At 33.7% G+C, this 19,622-nt stretch overlaps 1 protein-coding gene across 2 annotated transcripts in view; it reads left to right on the top strand.

Annotated features, from left to right (window-relative positions):
* cep85l (centrosomal protein 85, like) overlaps positions 1-19,622 on the top strand; it is a 120,525-nt gene that overhangs the window by 85,923 nt on the left and 14,980 nt on the right. For both annotated transcript variants that reach the window (XM_056480674.1, XM_056480673.1), the window contains exons 4-7: positions 12,992-13,077; positions 14,532-14,649; positions 17,001-17,198; positions 19,193-19,345. In XM_056480674.1, the coding sequence (XP_056336649.1) occupies positions 12,992-13,077; positions 14,532-14,649; positions 17,001-17,198; positions 19,193-19,345 (555 nt within the window). The remainder of the gene's footprint in view (positions 1-12,991; positions 13,078-14,531; positions 14,650-17,000; positions 17,199-19,192; positions 19,346-19,622) is intronic.

Genomic DNA, 19,622 nt, shown 5'->3' on the forward strand with positions numbered 1-19,622 from the left:
TGTTTATATTAAAACTTCATCAATTGAAATGCACAAATAATGCAGAACATTATAGTTTCGACTGGCCTCTCATTTTTAGCATAGATTTTTAGCATCCTGTAGTAAGCATAATGGGCCTTTGCATTTGTTTAATGTAATGAACTGTTCAGCTCTGATTGAATGTGTGCATTGAACTGAATACAGATATTGAGCAGATCTGGGTTTTGCCTCTTCTCCTTCATTGTTTGTGTTCAGTTTTGAGATGAACATGGTGAAGTTTTCTTCCTTATTAGGAGCTGTGTTTTGCTGGAGACACAGAAGCTCATATGAGGGAGGAATGAAGAGGGCACTGCAGTGGCATTCACTTAGTTTCAGCGCAGTCTCGCACTTTATAAAGTCAAAATGACCACTGGAATTACGGGTTGGGTCGTTAAAAATTAAAACAAGCAAGCATAGAAAGTTATTTAGAAAGACTTAAAACTGTTTTGCTGATGAAAATTAAAGTTGTTCTTGAAAAAGCAAGGTTGATCCAAATACAAAACAAAGTACAGACTGAAATAGTTGGTAATTTTTGCAGTTAATTTGAAAGAAATGACTTGTAACACATGAAATCAAACATAAACATTTGATGTTAAAAGACTGAAACTATATTTTATTTTAAAGTCAACTTGAAAGATCTTTATTTAGCACTTCAAATGCAAAAATAATCCCTTTTTTCTTTGTCAATAAGAGTTCAGATTATCTCACCAGTGTTAGTTAATTACTAAACGAACAACCTGACAAAAAGACCAAATATTTGGCTCTAACAGATATTATATTATATTATATTATATTATATTATATTATATTATATTATATTATATTATATTACAGATACACAAAACATTTTTCTATAATAATTTTTAAATAAATAAATTGTATAATAATTTTTACTTTAGTATTTTTATTTTTAGTAATTAATACAAAAACTAACTTCTTTTTTTGTTTATTGGTTTTCATATATATTTACATTAGATGTCGCCTACGCTATTGGTGTCTATTGGAAGGAATGCATCAAAAGAGCCACCATTTTACTACAGGGTAGCACTCCTTTGAAATGAATGTGGGACCAAGGTGCAGTGTAGGACTGGCCGTCCAGAGCCAGAGATATATACATATATCTATGATCGGGAGTTTTCTCTGTGGTCAGTATGCAGATATTTCTTTAAATTACAATAATTATAATTTTACATCACTTTTCTACATCGATGGATAAGTGACCGCACGGGCATTTCTGACAGAGTGTTTGTGTGCATGGAATTGTTTTATTCTCCCTACCTGTTAAATTTGATCCGTGTCCTGAAACACACAATCTCTCCTGTTTTGACTTCCCATTCTAACAGAGGGAGCGAATCATTAGTGAATGAATCCCTGTTATGAACGACTCATTCATTTAGCCGACAATAATACAAGTTTCTGGCAGCGCAGCGTCTTGTCATATTTTATTTACATTGTTTTCTGATTTGATTCAACAAAACTAGCATAAACCTGGTATTTAGTGCAACTTGGAGCTACTTTTCCTTATGGTCAGTGCAGTAAGTGACTGTTTCATCATCAATAACGTTACTTGTTTAGCACAAAAGTTTGAAACATTCAAAAACGTAAAAAAATGAAAACTATAAAATGTTCTGCCTTTTATGCTTTGTTTTCTTTGTTTTCTCATTACTACAGCTGTACACAGTGCTAAAGTCCAGCATTTTCCCATTGGCTTTCATCTTGAATAGTGCAGTTGAATGACATTTGTCCTGGGAGCACTGTACAAATGTGGCTGCGCTATTGATGCATGCTCAAAATCCATATGCAATATCTAGTGTATATATATCAGGGGGTCCAAACTACTGCCCGCGGGCCATCTGCGGCCCGCAATCAGTTTTGTGGCGGCCCGCAAGGCTTTTTATAAATATTAATAGAATCTGGCTCGCTATACAAAAATGAACATAATTCAATAAATAACCACCGGGTGTCGCTATGACATGTCTTCAATTAGGCAGCAGTTCCTGTTATGAAGTAAAACGAACCGAACAAACTGAAGGAAACATAATTAATGATCACATTTTGGCAAGCCATGGCACAACCAAGAAAAAGGAAAATCAACAGTGAGTGCTGGAAATTTCAGTCACATTGGGGCAAAGATTATTTCTTCACAGAGGTCAGCGGGAAATGTGTCTGTTTAATTTGCCAGGAATCAGTTGCAGTAATGAAGGAATATAATATTAAAAGACATTATGAAACAAAACATCAGGTCTTCAGCTCTTACACTGATGCCGAACGAGATCAAAAAGTAAAACAATTAGCAGCTGCCCTATCAGCTCAACAACAGCAGTTTTTTCGTGCTAATAAAGTGCAAGAAAATTATACGCTGGCTAGGTATGAGGTAGCTCAGCTAATCGCACAGCACAGGAAACCCCTCACTGAAGGACAATTTATAAAGGAGTGTCTGATGAGTGTTGCAACTGTAATTTGCCCAGAGAAGATTTAAGATTTTAAAAACGTAAGTCTTTCTAGAAACACAGTTGGACGACAAATTAAAATAATTCTATAATACACACACACACACACACACACACATATATATATATATATATATATATATGTATATATATATATATATATATATATATATATATATATATATATATATATATATATATATATATATATATATATATATATATATATATATATATATATATATATGCGTGTCTGTGTGATTCATGTAAAATTTGGCCCAGGACAATGTTTTTTTTTTTTGCATCTGGCCCTTGGCCCAAAAAGTTTGGACACCCCTGATATATATCTATGATTGGTTTTAATATACAAAATAAAATCAAGTCAGTAACAATCCAGTTACAAAGGTCAAATACAGTAAAACATTTTCAATATTTACATATAATGAACTGCTAAAAGATGCTGTCTAAGTAGAGAAAAATACTTAAATAAATAAATAAATGTACATAAATAATATTGCTTAAAAGAAACCCCTCAGCCTTCTTATTGAATGTGCTCTCGTTAACATGTTGTTCTCAATAGCATAATCCCAGCGCATCAGCACATGCAGTGTGCAGTTTGGCTCAGCAGACGTGCTGTTCTTTCTAGATGAGCTCATTATAATGGAGCAGGTCAGTCCTCTATGGTGACCTTGCTCGCCCGTCCCTCGTTTGCCTGGTGTTTATGACGTGTAAATGCCCGGTTGCCATGCTCATACATACACATTGTCCGCTGGCCTGAGCTGTGCCCTCCGGCCAGCGCTGGAAAGTTTACTTGTTAGGTGCAATACATCCATGTCTCACCTCATGGTTGAGCTTAGCAGATCCAGCAGCTGTCAACAGGCCACACAAAACACAGAGAGAGGGTATACAGTGACCCCTGAAGGCATCCGGACACTCGAGAGACACTTCAGATGTCTGAATGTCACTGCTTTACACACACACATGGCATCAGAAAACAATTGATGCACAACCTTTTCTCAGTAGCTACTTTAACTGTCAATTAATTGCACAGCCATTTTAATTGGAGGTATGAAGTCATTTATAAACAAATGTTTTAAATAGCTCGTCTGTTGTTTATTGAAGAGTGCACTCATGCTGCATTTAAAGAAATAGCACTTTGTTTTCTAGGTTATTCTAGGCCTTTAATTCTTCAGCAAATGTTAGTCTAGATTCTTCAGACTATTCTTTTGATTCGTTATGATGAGATGTTTGCAAAGTCAGAATGACAGGGTTCGTTCGGGTGCTGGAAATCCTGGAAAATGCTTGATTATTAATGTAGTGTTTTCAAGGTTAGAAAAGTGCTTGGATTTTGGATAACGTGCTTGAACCTGCTTGAATTTGAATTAGGATTGCTTTCATTAAAATTCGTTATCTTACGGAGTAGTTTTCCTTTTAGCTTAAAATGCATTATGCACATAACGAAAACCATTTGACAGGTGGGGCATTTGCTATACAGATAAAATGGTACCTTAGTCCTAACCTAAAGTAATATTGACAATAATAAAAAGTAATATTGATGAAAGATTACAAACTATGGTTTCCATATTTGGTGACGGATTTTCGAAACAGTTGACATAGTTCATTAATTTGTAGCAGCAATATTCTCTGACTCATTAGGATTTAATTTGTTACATGACTTTTGAATAGCGGTGGACATGAAAGTTTGGTTCTACACCCAAACACCATCTGACTGTAAGCTCATTTTTTGAGAAATCAACTTTAGGTAGAAAGAGACCAAACTTAAAAAGATGCTTCATCCAATAACTGAACTTTTTTATTTATTTATTTATTTTTTTACCATTTTGGGTGAACTATTTCTTTTTTTTTTTTTTTTTTTTTTTAAGAATATACAAAAGGTACACAATTTGAGATGATACAAATACAAAGAGAATAAAACAATAACAAAAATAAAAAAACAACAACAATACAGTCAAATACTGGCAGGTGTGTGCGTGTTTGTGCGTAAAGGTAACTTGGTAAACAGGTCAGAGCACACAAAAGGAACAATAAGAGTCACTAAATGAAGCAAATTATATATATATATATATATATATATATATATATATATATATATATATATATAAGGAAAAAAAACTGATAGAAAGAAACCAGTCAGTGATATGGAGTGACAACAATGCTAGTGATATAATGATAGTAATAATGACAGTAAACAAGCAAGAAAGGACTACAGTACTAATAATTAACAACAACCACTAATTAAAAATAATACAATAAATCGACTACTACACCAAGTACTACACCAACTACTATTACTACTACAGAGAGTTTCTAATGCTACAACTATTACTACTGCTACTACAGCTCCAACCACTACTACAACAATGTCTACTACTACTGATACTATTACAACGACTACTACTACATCTACTACTGATACTACTACCGCAATGACTGCTACTACAACATCTACATCAACAATGTCTACTTCTTCTGATACTACTACACCGACTACTACTACTACTGCACATCCACTACCTCTGATACCACTATACCAACGACATCTACTACTACAGATAGTACTTCAACTAGTACTTCAACTACAACCGCTACTACTACTATGACTACTACTACAACTACAGCAACCTGAATAATGACAATGGTAGAAATACTTGTAATAATGATAATGAGGAGATAACAGGTGAACTATTTCAATAAATCTATGCTCCAAAGTATTCAACAATTAAGTTGAAATGTCAATATTGTTTTTTTTAAATAGCACAATGGATTTAAATGTGAAAAAGTAGATACAGCAAGTATAATTGTCATTTATCGTGGTTGTTAGGTGCTGGGAAAACATTAAAAATGCACATTGAAAGTGCTGGAATTTGAAGTTGGGAAAGGGGTAAGAACCCTGCAATATGCTTTCAGTTCAAATTCTCTTAAACATCCAGACACTATACTAAGACAGATCCTTACTTAGCTGCAGTGTTGCCTAATCCAGTCCAGTGACATTCATACGTTTAAAAGTGTAGATTAAATCTCTCAGCTTAATTTGTGAATTCTGAGTACCATCACCTCTGAAGGAGCCTGTGTGTCTTCCTTGTGTTGTCCCAGCATGCCGAGCATTTGATGGACGTCTGTCTGAAGGCTCAGGAGAGAGCGCAGTGACAGACTCTGATAGAGTTCAGGGAATTGGCAGCAGATTAGCTGTGCTATGTGACCCAGTGAAACTGTTCATGCGCTGTAGCCGAAAGCCATCAGACCTTTCTGCTGCTCTTTGGTCCATTTGAGAGGGTGGATCTGACTTTTAGAGCTGTACCAAAGGCCTCGCTTCTCTGTGGAAGAATCATGCTTTTCAAAAACTACCAGACTAGGCTAAGATGTGTTCATGTCTGGTTTTTCACTAGAACTTTTAGTATTATATTATAGTACATTATAATTTATTATAGGTGGCATGGTGGCTCAGTGGTTAGCACTGTCGCCTCACAGCAAGAAGGTCGCTGGTTCCCAGCTCCGCCAGTTGGCATTTCTGTGTGGAGTTTGCCTCTGATAAATAAGGGACTAAGCCGAAGGAAAATTAATGAATGAATTATATTATATTATATTATATTATATTATATTATATTATATTATATTATATTATATTATTAAATTATATTTATTATATTATATTTATTATATTATATTTATTATATTTATTAAATTATATTTATTATATTATATTATATTATATTATTAAATTATATTTATTATATTATATTTATTATATTATATTATATTATATTATATTATATTATATTATATTATATTATATTATATTATATTATTAAATTATATTTATTATATTATATTTATTATATTATATTTATCTTTATTAAATTATATTTATTATATTATATTATATTATATTATTAAATTATATTTATTATATTATATTTATTATATTATATTATATTATATTATATTATATTATTAAATTATATTTATTATATTATATTTATTATATTATATTTATTATATTTATTAAATTATATTTATTATATTATATTATATTATATTATATTATATTATACTATATTATACTATATTATATTTATTATATTTATTTTATTATATTATATTTATTATATTTATTATAATATATTATATTATATTTATTATATTATATTATATTTATTAAATTATATTATATTATATTTATTAAATTATATTATATTATATTATATTATATTATATTATATTATATTATATTTATTATATTATATTATATTTATTATATTATATTATATTATATTATATTATATTATATTATATTATATTTATTATATTATATTATATTTATTAAATTATATTATATTATATTATATTATATTATATTATATTATATTATATTATATTATATTTATTAAACTATATTATATTATATTTATTAAATTATATTATATTATATTTATTATATTATATTATATTATATTATATTATGTTTTGTTTTATTTATTTTATTTTATTTTAGGTCACACCATGCAATAAGGTTTCATTAATGGCATCGCATTTACTAACATGAAATGAAATAAAAAAGCATTTATTAATCATAGTTTTTACATTTACTAATGCATCAAAATCCAAAGTTGTACTTCAGTTAATGCTTTATTTTCTTTAACTAAGGTTATTATACATTAATAAAAGCTGTAATGTATAGTTTGTTGTTTGTTCATCTTACATGAACAAATGTAAATACATTAACTATTATAAACTAATGAAACCTTATTGTTGTCTGGAATCCATCCAGGCTGTCAGATTTATTCACTGCACCTGCACGGCCCCAATCACCAGAAACCTAATCACCTTCACCTGCCACTCATCACCTCGCTCACGCTGTATAAAGCCGCAGTCACACTGGACTTTTCTCCCCATAGACTTCCATTCATACACACGCGAATGCGTCAGACCGAAAACGCAAGCTCTTGCAACAAGTTTCGCAGTTCGCTGCGTTGCAAATTTCAATCTTGGTGAAGTCTGACCTGTGAAATCGCATCATTTGACTGCGTAAGACCAATCGAGGATCAAAACAGGACCTCTCTGGACAGAAATTTAAAACATGGACCAATCGCTCGCTTTTTAAATGTCTAATCATCTTGTTTAATCCCGCCCCTTTTCACAGCGCCGTATAACAGAATCAGAATCCCTTTCCAGTTATTGTATCCTGTTTGCCACTCTGCCTGTTATCCTGCCTGTGTTCTTGTCCTTTAGTTCCTGTGTTTGCAACCATCACCATCGTCTTGTTTCAGTTACCACCCGAAATTAAGTTCTGTTTGTTTGGTTTTAATCTGTTACAATGGTATTGTTTGTTTCTGTTCTGAAGAACCTCCTTTACTGTTTGCTTAAGTTATCAGAAAAGTCTTCCCTCTGATCTGTTACAATTCTTTATTATATTATATTTATTATATTATATTATATTATATTATATTATATTATATTATATTATATTATATTATATTCGTTTTTTTATAATTATTATATATTTTCATTTCAATCAAAACATTAACATATATATCCAGTGTATAAAGCTTCACTATATGTGCAAAATTAATTAAATCCTCATGTTCCACCCACACTTTCTGCTCCAATAGCGTGTCAAGAGATTTTATAGGGTGCTTAAATGCGTAGTAGCTAATAATAAAATCTGCAGAGGAGGTTTCTCCATTGTCAGATGAAGACCTGTTTAAAGTTGTTAACTCAGGAGGAACGAGGACCTACGGGAGTTCAAATGAATCAATGACACTGCATTTTGCACGTCTTTAGTCTCCTGAGGTTTGTGAGCTTTTAGTGTCTCTTGAGTTTAGAGAAACACAGGCTCAACTCTGAAGAGCAGCTGGAGGAACAAGTTTAGACAAACTCCTCACTCATAAACCTTTCCAGTGTATATAATGCCATCGCGTTTGGTAAACACACACATTTATTCCCACCAGATCCCTTCTTGCCAAGAGGACAGGCGCTGTGTTCTTTATTGGGGAATTGATACTTGTATTTTTAGCTTACATTTATCATAACAACGAGAGAGATTTAGATTTTGCTAATCATTCCAGACCTGCATTTATGACAGATTTACAGGGTCATCATAGTATCTTATGTAAGTGCAAAGGTCTTGGTCTTGATAGGAATGGCATGATCCTTCTGACATGTGGCGACAACAGCACCCAAAGAGACAAGACAAGAATGATGGCAATGTTCTGGCCTACATGCTCTCCAATCTTCAACACACAGATGCTCAGTTGGTTTTCTTCCATCTGTTGCAGTTGCTTCAAGGAAATCAGTTGTTATTTAAGGTTTTTTTACGCCTATAGATCAATTGTTTTGTTCCAAACATTGATTAAAATTGTTACAATGTTGCTTTTTGTTCTTGATGCGGTGTGCTTTCATACGGCAAAGTTTCTAAATGGATCAAAATAGTTAAAACAAGTCATGTGAGTGTAAACTCTCAGAGTTGGCCAAAATTTGGTTTATTATTTTGGTTTTTATTTTTTGCCCATTACATTACAAATCACAGGAGAGGGCAAATTCTTCAGCAGGATAGTGCTCCTTCTCATACTTTAGCCTCCACATCAAAGTTCCTCAAAGCAAAGAAGGTCAAGGTGCACCAGGATTGGCCAGCCCAGTCACCAGACATGAACATTATTGAGCGTGTCTGGGGTAAGATGGAGAATCCAAAGAATCTTGATGAAGGAGTCTAGGAGTCCTGCTAAAACGCTTTCTTTGCCATTCCAGGTGGCTTTATGAATAAGTTATTTGAGTGATTACAGAGATGTATGAATGCTATTGTTCAAGCTGATGGGAGTCATACACAATATTAATTCTTTCTCCACTGTACATGGCTTTATATTCTATACTGTGCATTATTTCTGTACATTATTTCTAAGAAAAGTCAGACCTTGCTGTGCTACTTAAATAATAATAATATATATTTTTTAAATAATTAGAAGTCAAGTTATTATTTGTTGGTCCTAAAACTTATAGGCGCCAAGACATTTGTCAGGTAGTAGTTCAGTTAGACAGCATTCTTTCACTTTCGTATTTGGCATAAAACACACGTTTACCAGTAGAAATTATATCTCACCCTACTTATCATTCTCTTATCTTATATATACCATATATAATATGGTATATTTTAGTGGTACAAATATTATATGGTATATATATCCCTAGCAGAAAATATTCGGAGGATCATCAAATTTAGGAGAAAACCATTAAAAATTCTGCCAGTGACTGTCGTTTAAAAAAAAAAAAATGCTGATGGAGAAAGACTTAACAGGGTAAAAAATAAAAGACAAAACCCAAACAATACAAACATAAAAATATAACAAAACCAAAAAAAAAAAATCTGAAAGTGTGTGTGTGTGTGTGTGTGTGTGTGTGTGTGTGTGTGTGTGTGTGTAAAAATCTTGATGATTCTGTGGGTCTCGTCTATCAAATTTAAGCTTTATTTTGTATTTTATTTCGGATTCAAGTAAGGTGATTGGCTGGTCCATTCTACAGCTTGATTTTCTTTTTCTGAAAGCATCGGAGTTTTCTTGGCTGTATTTTGGATTATTGTCTTGCTGAAATGTCCACTCTGGTTTCATCTTCATCATTCTGCGAATGTAGATGCTGGACTGTAGCAGCTAATATTCATTTACAATGACGAAGGGCAGAGGGTTGCTGAATAACTTTTAAGAGATTTCAGCTGCTGTCTGGGCTTTCAGTGCCTTTCTTCAACTCCCTTTCTTCATGTGTTCAATACTTTTTTCCCTGCGTCATTTCATTTCATTACACCTACTGTAACTTAATTTGCAAACCAATTAGATTAGTTTCTTTTCATATATGGATTTCTTTGGTTATGGACATCTGGTGAAAAGTTCAGTTAAACATCACATTTAGAAATATGTTTTCAGAGAAAAATGGTGACGTGTTGAATACTTATTTCCCTCACTTTGTTTATTATTATAACCTGTTTTTGTTGAACAACTACCTATTTAAATGACTATATTGTGAAATATATCATTACTATACATTAAAATAAAATGACTTCACACAGTGAAATAGAATTTTGATCATACCCCACCTAGATGCTGAATATTCCAGACCTCTAGTGTGCAAGTTGCCTTGACTAGTCTTACGATACATTTTATGGTGCATTTACTTCTGTTCACGGAGTTATTTTTATTTAAGTTGAATTAATCATGTGAAAGTGAGTGTATTGATCTGCTTTTCAGCCTGTGTTTGTTTCTCCTGCCTGGTTATGATCTCCTCCTGCACAGCACCAGTTTTACCACACACACACACACACACACACACACACACACACACACACACACACACACACACACGGTGGTGACTGGAGCCAGTTTGTTGTGTTGGCCACACGCTGACTGTTATAAATATCCTGGGCTATGTGAAGCGGTGAGGGAGGCCTGGCAGTGAAAGTGGCACCTGCTTCTTATCACCACGCAGTTTGTGCTGGGACGAAAATCTCTCCCGAGGCAAATAAAGGCATGTTTGCGGGCGCTCCAGTGCCACTGATATTGTGCCGCTTTTATAGGGTTGGCATTTTGTGAGGCTGGCCGCTGGTCAAGTCTGTGGAGTCGGGTCAGGGGAAACAATACGCACTATTTTAAAGGGTTGATGTAAATGCGGTTAATGCGTGTGTGATAAGTGCTTGTGTAATAGTTAGTCCTGCACAACCACATCAGTTAAATGTGTAGTCTAGTGGACGGCACGGATAAAATGTACCATACCAACATTCAGTCCACAAGTGCTGGAGTTAGAGAGATGTTCTGAGTCTCGACAGTTGTTCATTTTCCAGAGATTCACCAACTATGAATATGCAGTGACTCTGGGGGCATTTTAGGATCAAAGTCAATTCATTTTTGAAATAGTCATTCTAAAATTCATTAGATCTTTTTTAATGGAGTAATTAAAGTTAAAATTAATTGCAAAGGAGTTTATTAATTTGGAATTATTCTTTATAAAATATTTAATTTAAAAAATATTCATTTCTAAACTCAAATCATTAGTGTGGGGTGGCGCTTGTGTGGGGTGGTTTCAGACATTTTATATATATATACACACACTCTGAGAAATAAAGGTACAGTAGCTGTCACTGGGGCCGTACCTTTTCAAAAGATACATATTTGTACCCAAAGAGTCCTCACTGGTACCTTAAAGGTGCATTTTAGTGCTCAAATGTACCTAAAAAGTACCTTTGAGGTACCATTATGGACCCTTCAGGTACAAATATGTATGTTTTGAAAAGGTACGGCCCCAGTGACAGCTACTGTACCTTTATTTCTCAGAGTGTATATACATATATAAAGAATCATTTAATTTATTTGGAAGTCTTTTCCTAAAATAAATAGTTTAAAAAATGTTTCATTTTAGTTTTTTGTTGTTATTATTAACTATATTAATTAATGTTAATTAACTTTAAAAGTATGAACAATATATGCAAAGCCTCAATATATTGGTTTATATTAAATCACTACAATAATTTTTTTTACATATAAAAATATGAAAACTATTTATTCAAAAAATATGAAATTATTGATTTGGATTCTATTTATCATTTGAAATTATTTCAATTAATTTGAAATTATTCATTTCATTCATTTTACTTCAGCTAAGTCCCCTATTTATCAGGGGTCGCCAAAATTCATACATTCATTTTCGGCATAGTCCCTTTATAAATAAGGGGTCGCCACTGCGGAATGAACCGCCAACTTATCCAGCATATGTTTTACACAGCGTATGCCCTTCCAGCTGCAACCCATTACTGGGAAACATCCATAAACATACATTCACACACACATACACTACAGACAATTTAGCTTACCCAATTCACCCATGTCTTTGGACTTGTGGGGGAAGCCGGAGCACCCGGAGGAAACCACACAAACACGAGGAGAACATGCAAACCCCACACAGAAATGCCAGCTTACCCAGCCGCGGCTTGAACCAGTGACCTTCTTGCTGTGAGGCGATCATGCTACCCACTGCGCCACTGTGACGCCATGTCGGCAAAATTATTAGTTGTAAAATAGTTCATGTGAAAAACTTTTTTTTTTTTTTTTTTTAAATGTAAAAATTATTCCTTGCAATTCATTCAATAAATTTGAAGATATTTTTTATAGAACATTAAAAAAAAAAACATATTTCTAGAAGTATAAATTATTAGAAATTGTATTTTTGTACATTTATTTGGAAGTGGTATTAGTACATTTGTTTAATATTTCTAAATATGTTTTATAAAATATATGCTTTTCAAATATTTTTAATGATATTTTTCAAATTAGTTTACATGTGTGGATTTAAAAAGTTTGAAAGTATTGTAATGCAATAGAATATGAGCATCATTCTTTGTTTTTAGCGAAGTGACATCATCAGTGAGTTCTTCATCAATCTGATTATGATGGCAGATTATGCTGATTACAGTAAGAGCAGGCTGGCCATGAGATGAGGAGTCTAATGCTGTGATGATTGTGTTTTTGCAGATGCTGAGTGGAGCTTCACTGCCAGTCAACACTCTGGTCAAGATTAAAGAGGGACTCCTGAGACAGAGAGAACTGGAGATCGACCGGTGAGTTAACAAACACTGTTTTACAGTCTTCATCATGGTATCAAGGAGTAGAAATTGGTGAAGTATTGATTGAAATCCAGGGTTAAATTGTATAGATATACATATAAATGTCATAATATTTATAGCATTAGCTGTGTTAGTTATATTTATTATTATTAGACTAAATTATAATATTATCTGAGACTGTGTGTGTGCTTGTGGCTTCAGACCATTTTTTTCTGGAAAGTATAAGCTAGAAGAAATTATATATACAGTTGAAGTCAGAATTATTAGCCCCCCTTTGAATTTATTTTTCTCTTTTAATTATTTCCCAAATAATGTTTAACAGAGCAAGGAAATTTTCACAGTATGTCTGATAATATTTTCTTCTATGTCTGATAATATTTTCTTCTGGGGAAAGTCTTATTTGTTTTATTTCGGTTAGAATAAAAGCAGTGTTTAATTTTTTTAAAGCTATTTTAAGGTCAAAATTATTAGCCCCTTTAAGCTATATATTTTTTCAATTGTCTACAGATCAAACCATCGTTATACAATAACTTGCCTAATTACCCTAACCTGCCTAGATAACCTAAATAACCTAGTTAAGCCTTTAAATGTCAGTTTAAGCTGTATAGAAGTGTCTTGAAAAATATCTAGTCAAATATTATTTACTGTCATCATGGCAAAGATAAAATAAATCAGTTATTAGAAATGAATTATTAAAACTATTATGTTTAGAAATGTGTTGAAAAAAATCTCTCCGTTAAAAAGAAATTGGGGGAAAAAATAAACATGGGGGCTAATAATTCTGACTTCAACTGTATATATCTAAATATGTAAAATGATTTGAATTGTAGGATATTTACATATAATACATTGAATAATTTGTTACTTACACAATATATTACATGCATACATTTTAAACATTGTTTATACCAATTTAACTCCAATGCGTATGTATTTAAATTTGTAAAATGATGTGAAGTGCATATTTACATTATTCATTGTATAAATGTATGTAATGTTGTATTGTGTATATAATAAACTATGTAAACATCATCCAATTCACATAAGTTTACATGTATACAAATAAGAAAATAATACAATTGCATGCAGGACATTTAACTGATCTATACCATGACCTACCACAAGATGTCGCTGTGATCAATTGTCCTATCGTGCTGCTGTGTTTAGTATGCTGAACTTGATCCAGCGATGTTTAACCACACTCTCTCTGCCTCAAAGGCTGCAAATGTCCAAATCAAATGCAACAAGCACACTTTCAAGTGTCATTAAAAGTGTGAAAACACGAGGACAGTCAGCGGCTTCCTTCACAAAACATGTCCCCTGCTCTCAAAAGCCATTTTTTCCAGCCTGCTTGTTATTAAAACGCCTGCTCTGCATGAAGCAGCAGACTGTGAACTCCAATAAAATCAAAGTGAATATTCAGTGTGTTTCTACTCTGCAAATCCTAGGCAAAAGCAGCAGATCCTTCAGCTTCATGCCAGAATCAGGGAAAACGAGATAAGGGCACAACAAGTCCTCCAGAACCAGAGAGGGCGCTATGAGGACTCGTATCTGCTCAAAGCAAAGGTTTGTCTTGTATTCAGATGTACACTATGCTTACTGTACTGTTACTGTACTGAAGTAGTAGTGGCTGCTAAAATTAAACAGAAGGTTCAACCAATATGAAACTTCTGCCATCATTTACTGGCCCTCAGGTTATCTCTTTCTACTGTAAAACAGAAGATATGTTGATAAATACCACTAGCCTAAGTGTTATGGTTTCATTGGACATAAAAGAGTGAGAATCAATGGCAACTGAAGATTTTGCACCAACATTATTCAAAGTACACTCTTCTGTGTAATTTTTTGTTATTTTTGTTGTAGTTTTTTATATCTAACATTATTATTTTTTTATTTTATTATTAATATATATATTTATTATTAAAAAAAAAAAAAATATATATATATATATATATATATATATATATATATATATATATATATATATATATATATATATATATATATACAGTAGGGTATATATATATATATATATATATATATATATATATATATATATATATATATATATATATATATATTGATATCGTTAATTTTGTTACAACATCCTGCCCTGGGACTACAGATGTAAATTAGCTTTATAGCTAACTCTGGCACAGCATGTCATGCTGTACATTGTCCCTGTACAAATAAGTAAAACAAATGAATAAAAACAAACAAAAATATTACTTAAAGTGTGGTCATGTAATGTTAACACAGTCACCACCATAATGTTTCACAATATTATATTATATTATATTATATTATATTATATTATATTATATTATATAACACGTTACAAAAATGTTGTATTAGTTAATGTTTTTTAATGTAATTTCGTTAATTGTTAGTTCATGTTAACTCGATGTTAGACCACATGGGAAAGCTAGGTTGCTGCTGGAAGTGGTGTTAGTGAGGCCAGCAGAGGGCGCTCAACCTGTGGTCTGTGTGAGTCCTAATGCCCCAGTATAGTGAAGGGGACTCTATACTACCCAGTGAGCGCCGTCCCTCGGATGAGACGTTAAACCGAGGTCCCGACTCTTAGTGGTCGTTAAAAATCCCAGGATGTACTTTGAAAAACAGTAGGGGTTCAACCCCCGTATCCTGGACAAATTTGCCCTCTGACCTCTGTCCATCATGGCCTCCTAGTCCTCCCCATATAATAGTTGGCTTCATCACTCTGTCTCCTCTCCACCAATCAGCTGGTGTGTGGTGTGCAGTCTGACACAATATGGCTGCCGTTGTGTCATCCAGGTGGATGCTGCACACTGGTGGTGGATGAGGAGATTCCCCCTAATGTGTAAAATGCTTTGAGTGTCCAGAAAAGCGCTATCTAAAATGTAAGGAATTGTTATTAATGAATTATTATTATAACTCACGATGCGATTTTGTATGACTTTGGAATTTAATAATGCATTAGTAAATGCTGAACTATAATTAATAAATGCTGCACGACTGTTGCTTATACTTGGTTCCTGTTAGACATAAACTAATGTAAAGTGCAATATTTATTGTAAACATATTGTAAAGTGCACTATTTTTTTTAATCTGAGGTAATTATCCATTGTTGTTGTTGTTGTAGTGGCTATTAGGATCATGCAAAATGATATTCAAGCCAAGACTCTAGCCACAGTAAAAATAAAAAAGAGCTATAATTCTTAGCCCATAATAACTGTAATCGCAAAAGAAAGCAGGTGAAAAGCATATCATGTGCAACAATTAAAGGATGATCAAGTACACACAGTTAATGTTAGCCTATTAATAATCTGTTCAAAGAAAAGTTAAAGTGAAAGCAACCACTGCTGCTTAAAGACCTTTCAAAGTCTGAAAGCAGCAGAATTGTGGGTGCACGAGTGTTGCATTTTCTCCAGTCTATTTCAAAGGGAACTGATCACACCAGTTATGTTTCCCGGCACAGATGCTTCACGCAAGGAACCGTTTACTTACAATTTAAAAATTGACTTAAACCAGCCAAAGTGGCAGGAGTGGCTGTCTAACCTACCACTGTTGAAATCCACCCACATTTGGTGGGTGTTAATGTCAAGCCCTGGTTACAGTACATGTATTTTGTTTAAATACATTAATATATCTTGAAATAAATGTCCATTTAATGTCAAATTAACTGTGCAGATACTTCTGCAATAGTCACTCAGTATAATGAAACAGAATTGATTTGTTTTTGTTATAAAAAGTGCTTTTACTCAAGTTTATCTTCAGCCAGATACTTGCGCTTATTAGTTTAGAAAGATTTTCACTCAGTATCTGTGCCTGAGTAGCAAGTCTTTTTCCATCCCTTTTAATATTGAATGAAATAAGGGAGAATATGTTTATAACGTCATTCAAAAGCTTAATAACCTGCATGTTTTCACATGTTTCAGGACTCTCCATATGACAGTCCAGTGTGTGGCCAGAGCCCGAAGTCTCATCTGCCGGATCGTGTGAGTCCTCTGTGCTGTGAAAACGGAGAGCTGGGCCGAAAATTAGCCTCATCAGAGCTGGAGGTCATTCACCTCAGCGAATTTCTCAAACAAAACACACAGAAATACACAGAAGACATCAAGAAACTGGAGGAGAAGGTGAGGAGGACAAATCAATGAATGTGAATGTGTCCTAAGCTGGCTTTTTTTACTGCACACAACAATTACCGGACATACCGGAAGTTATTCATTTGCAATGGAGAGTATTACGGGAGCTGCGTAGAATTCTGATCATGTTCGTATGCAAAAAAATTCAGATCCGATTTGAGCTGCAGATCTATTAAAATAGTTGAAGTTGTTGACCATATGCGACCGAATGGGATCTATTCCAGGTCCGTGTGCACAAGATTAGAATTATTATTCATTTTTTAGCAGTTACTTTTTGTATCAGAAAAAGTCTATATTAAAAACACATTTCGATTCATAAATGAATAATAAAAATAGTATTTTCTTGATGCCGTTTCCACATTCCCTCCAAATTTTTTTGTGATCTATGAATTTCTAGTATTCATTTTTTCATTCAACCATGGTGAACGCACAGAGAATAAAGGCTCTTGCTTTTGCACTCCTTTATTTCGGATGTTGTTGTTGTTATTATTGTTATGTGTATATGTCTGCCAAACACACAACCAAAACCCAGAGTGTCCACTTTCACTCCGCTTCGTATCGCGTGTGCAGAATCCGCAGGGAAACGGTAGCTATTTATCACTATGAGCACATCAGACAGTCATGCACCGCTACATGAACTGACTATTTTGAGGATTGCAAAGGAGGGACGACGGTGCCTGTAATGGAATGGAAGGAAATCCCACTGTTTTTATATTTATTTCAAAGTGTTTTCATACCTAAATAAAATGAAAGCACAGAACAGATTCACATTTAAGAGCAAGGGGCATCCCCTGGTGGTTCGGCGGTATGGGTTGCGTATAGGGAGGATTGGCTTTTTGATGTTTGTTGCCAACTTTCATAGAAAGATTAAAAATTCACGGGATGATGGTGGGATAGAATTGTAAAATACAGGAGAATCCCAGGAAAACAGAAGGGTTGACAGGTATGTTTCAGACACAGCAAGAGTCAGCTTCTCCTTTGGTGCCCAACAAAACAAAAAATTCTGTGCGACTGCCACAAGGGGGGCGTATTTCAACAGTTGTTTCTGAATGTCGTGTGCAGTGGAAAGGTGGCTTTATTGTTCATTTTGAAAGGCCCACGGTAGAAAAATGTGTCCTTTTTTCACAAATTTTTCCACCTCACTCATGCAATATTCATTCATTCATTCATTTTCTTTCAGCTTAGTCCCTTATTTATCAGGCATTGTCACAGCAGAATGAACCGCCAACTATTCCAGCATGTGTTATACGCAGCAGATACCTTTCCAGCCGCAACACAGTACTGGAAAACACCCATACACACCCCCATTTCACACACACACACACACACATACACTACAGCCAATTTAGTTTATTCAATTCACCTATAGTGTATAGTCTTTGGACTGTGGAGGAAACCGGAGGAAACCCACGCCAACATGCAAATTCCACACAGAAATGCCAACTGGTCCAGCCGGGAGTCGAACCAGCAACCTTTTTGCTGTGAGGGGACAGTGCTAACCACTGAGCCACTGTGCCACCCTCAACGCAGTATTTTACAATGCAAATCCAATTCAATCGACTCTCTGCAAGTCTCTCATAATATATTTACTAAAAGACAGAAAATATTACTTTACAAACTGTATTATACATGAATTAATATCCAATTGTTTATTTATTGACTGAAATGAATATAAAAACATATATTTACACATTAAAAGAAGTAAATAAATAGACTCGATGGTCATGTGATGATAACATGATGGTGGATGTAGTGTGTCCCAATTGTAGGACCTACTCGATTAGTATGCGATTTTGGACGCAGCTTCTGTTTTCGAATATTGTTTAGTTTTATAACAAAAGATATTTTTTGGCTTGTTACTTTTAGGGGGGAAAAAGGATGAATCGTTCTAGTGTGCAGATGTGGAGGGAATGACAGAAATGGCTGCCAGACTGACAGTGTAGCAGTTTTAACTCCTATTTTGTCTGTTGCTTGTGATTGTGTAGATGAAAACACGTGACCGCTACATCAGCAGTCTGAAGAAGAAATGTCAGCGTGAACAGGAGCAGAATAAAGAGAAGCAGCAGCGCATTGAGACGCTGGAGAAATATCTGGCAGATCTGCCCTCGCTGGATGAGGTCCAGTCACAAGCTCAACAGGTACACTGTGTTTGTGTGAGTGTATACCATAGTCAACATGTGAAGTCGATCATCAACTTTCCTCAAAGTTGTCCTAAAACATTTAAACACCAAGTATTTTTGTCTTAGAGCGATTTTGGAAAAACTAGTTTTATCCACAAATGTTTTTCATTCATTCATTTTTCTTCACAGTGGTTGGTAAGTAGTAAGGTTTATGCAAAATACAAGAAAAACTTGAACACAAAGTAAATGCTAAATATCTCATTACTGATTTTTGAGGATTTCTGATATAATTGAC

The sequence above is a fragment of the Danio aesculapii genome, chromosome 20 (genome assembly GCF_903798145.1).
Source record: "Danio aesculapii chromosome 20, fDanAes4.1, whole genome shotgun sequence".
In the NCBI taxonomy this organism is placed as follows: Eukaryota; Metazoa; Chordata; class Actinopteri; order Cypriniformes; family Danionidae; genus Danio; species Danio aesculapii.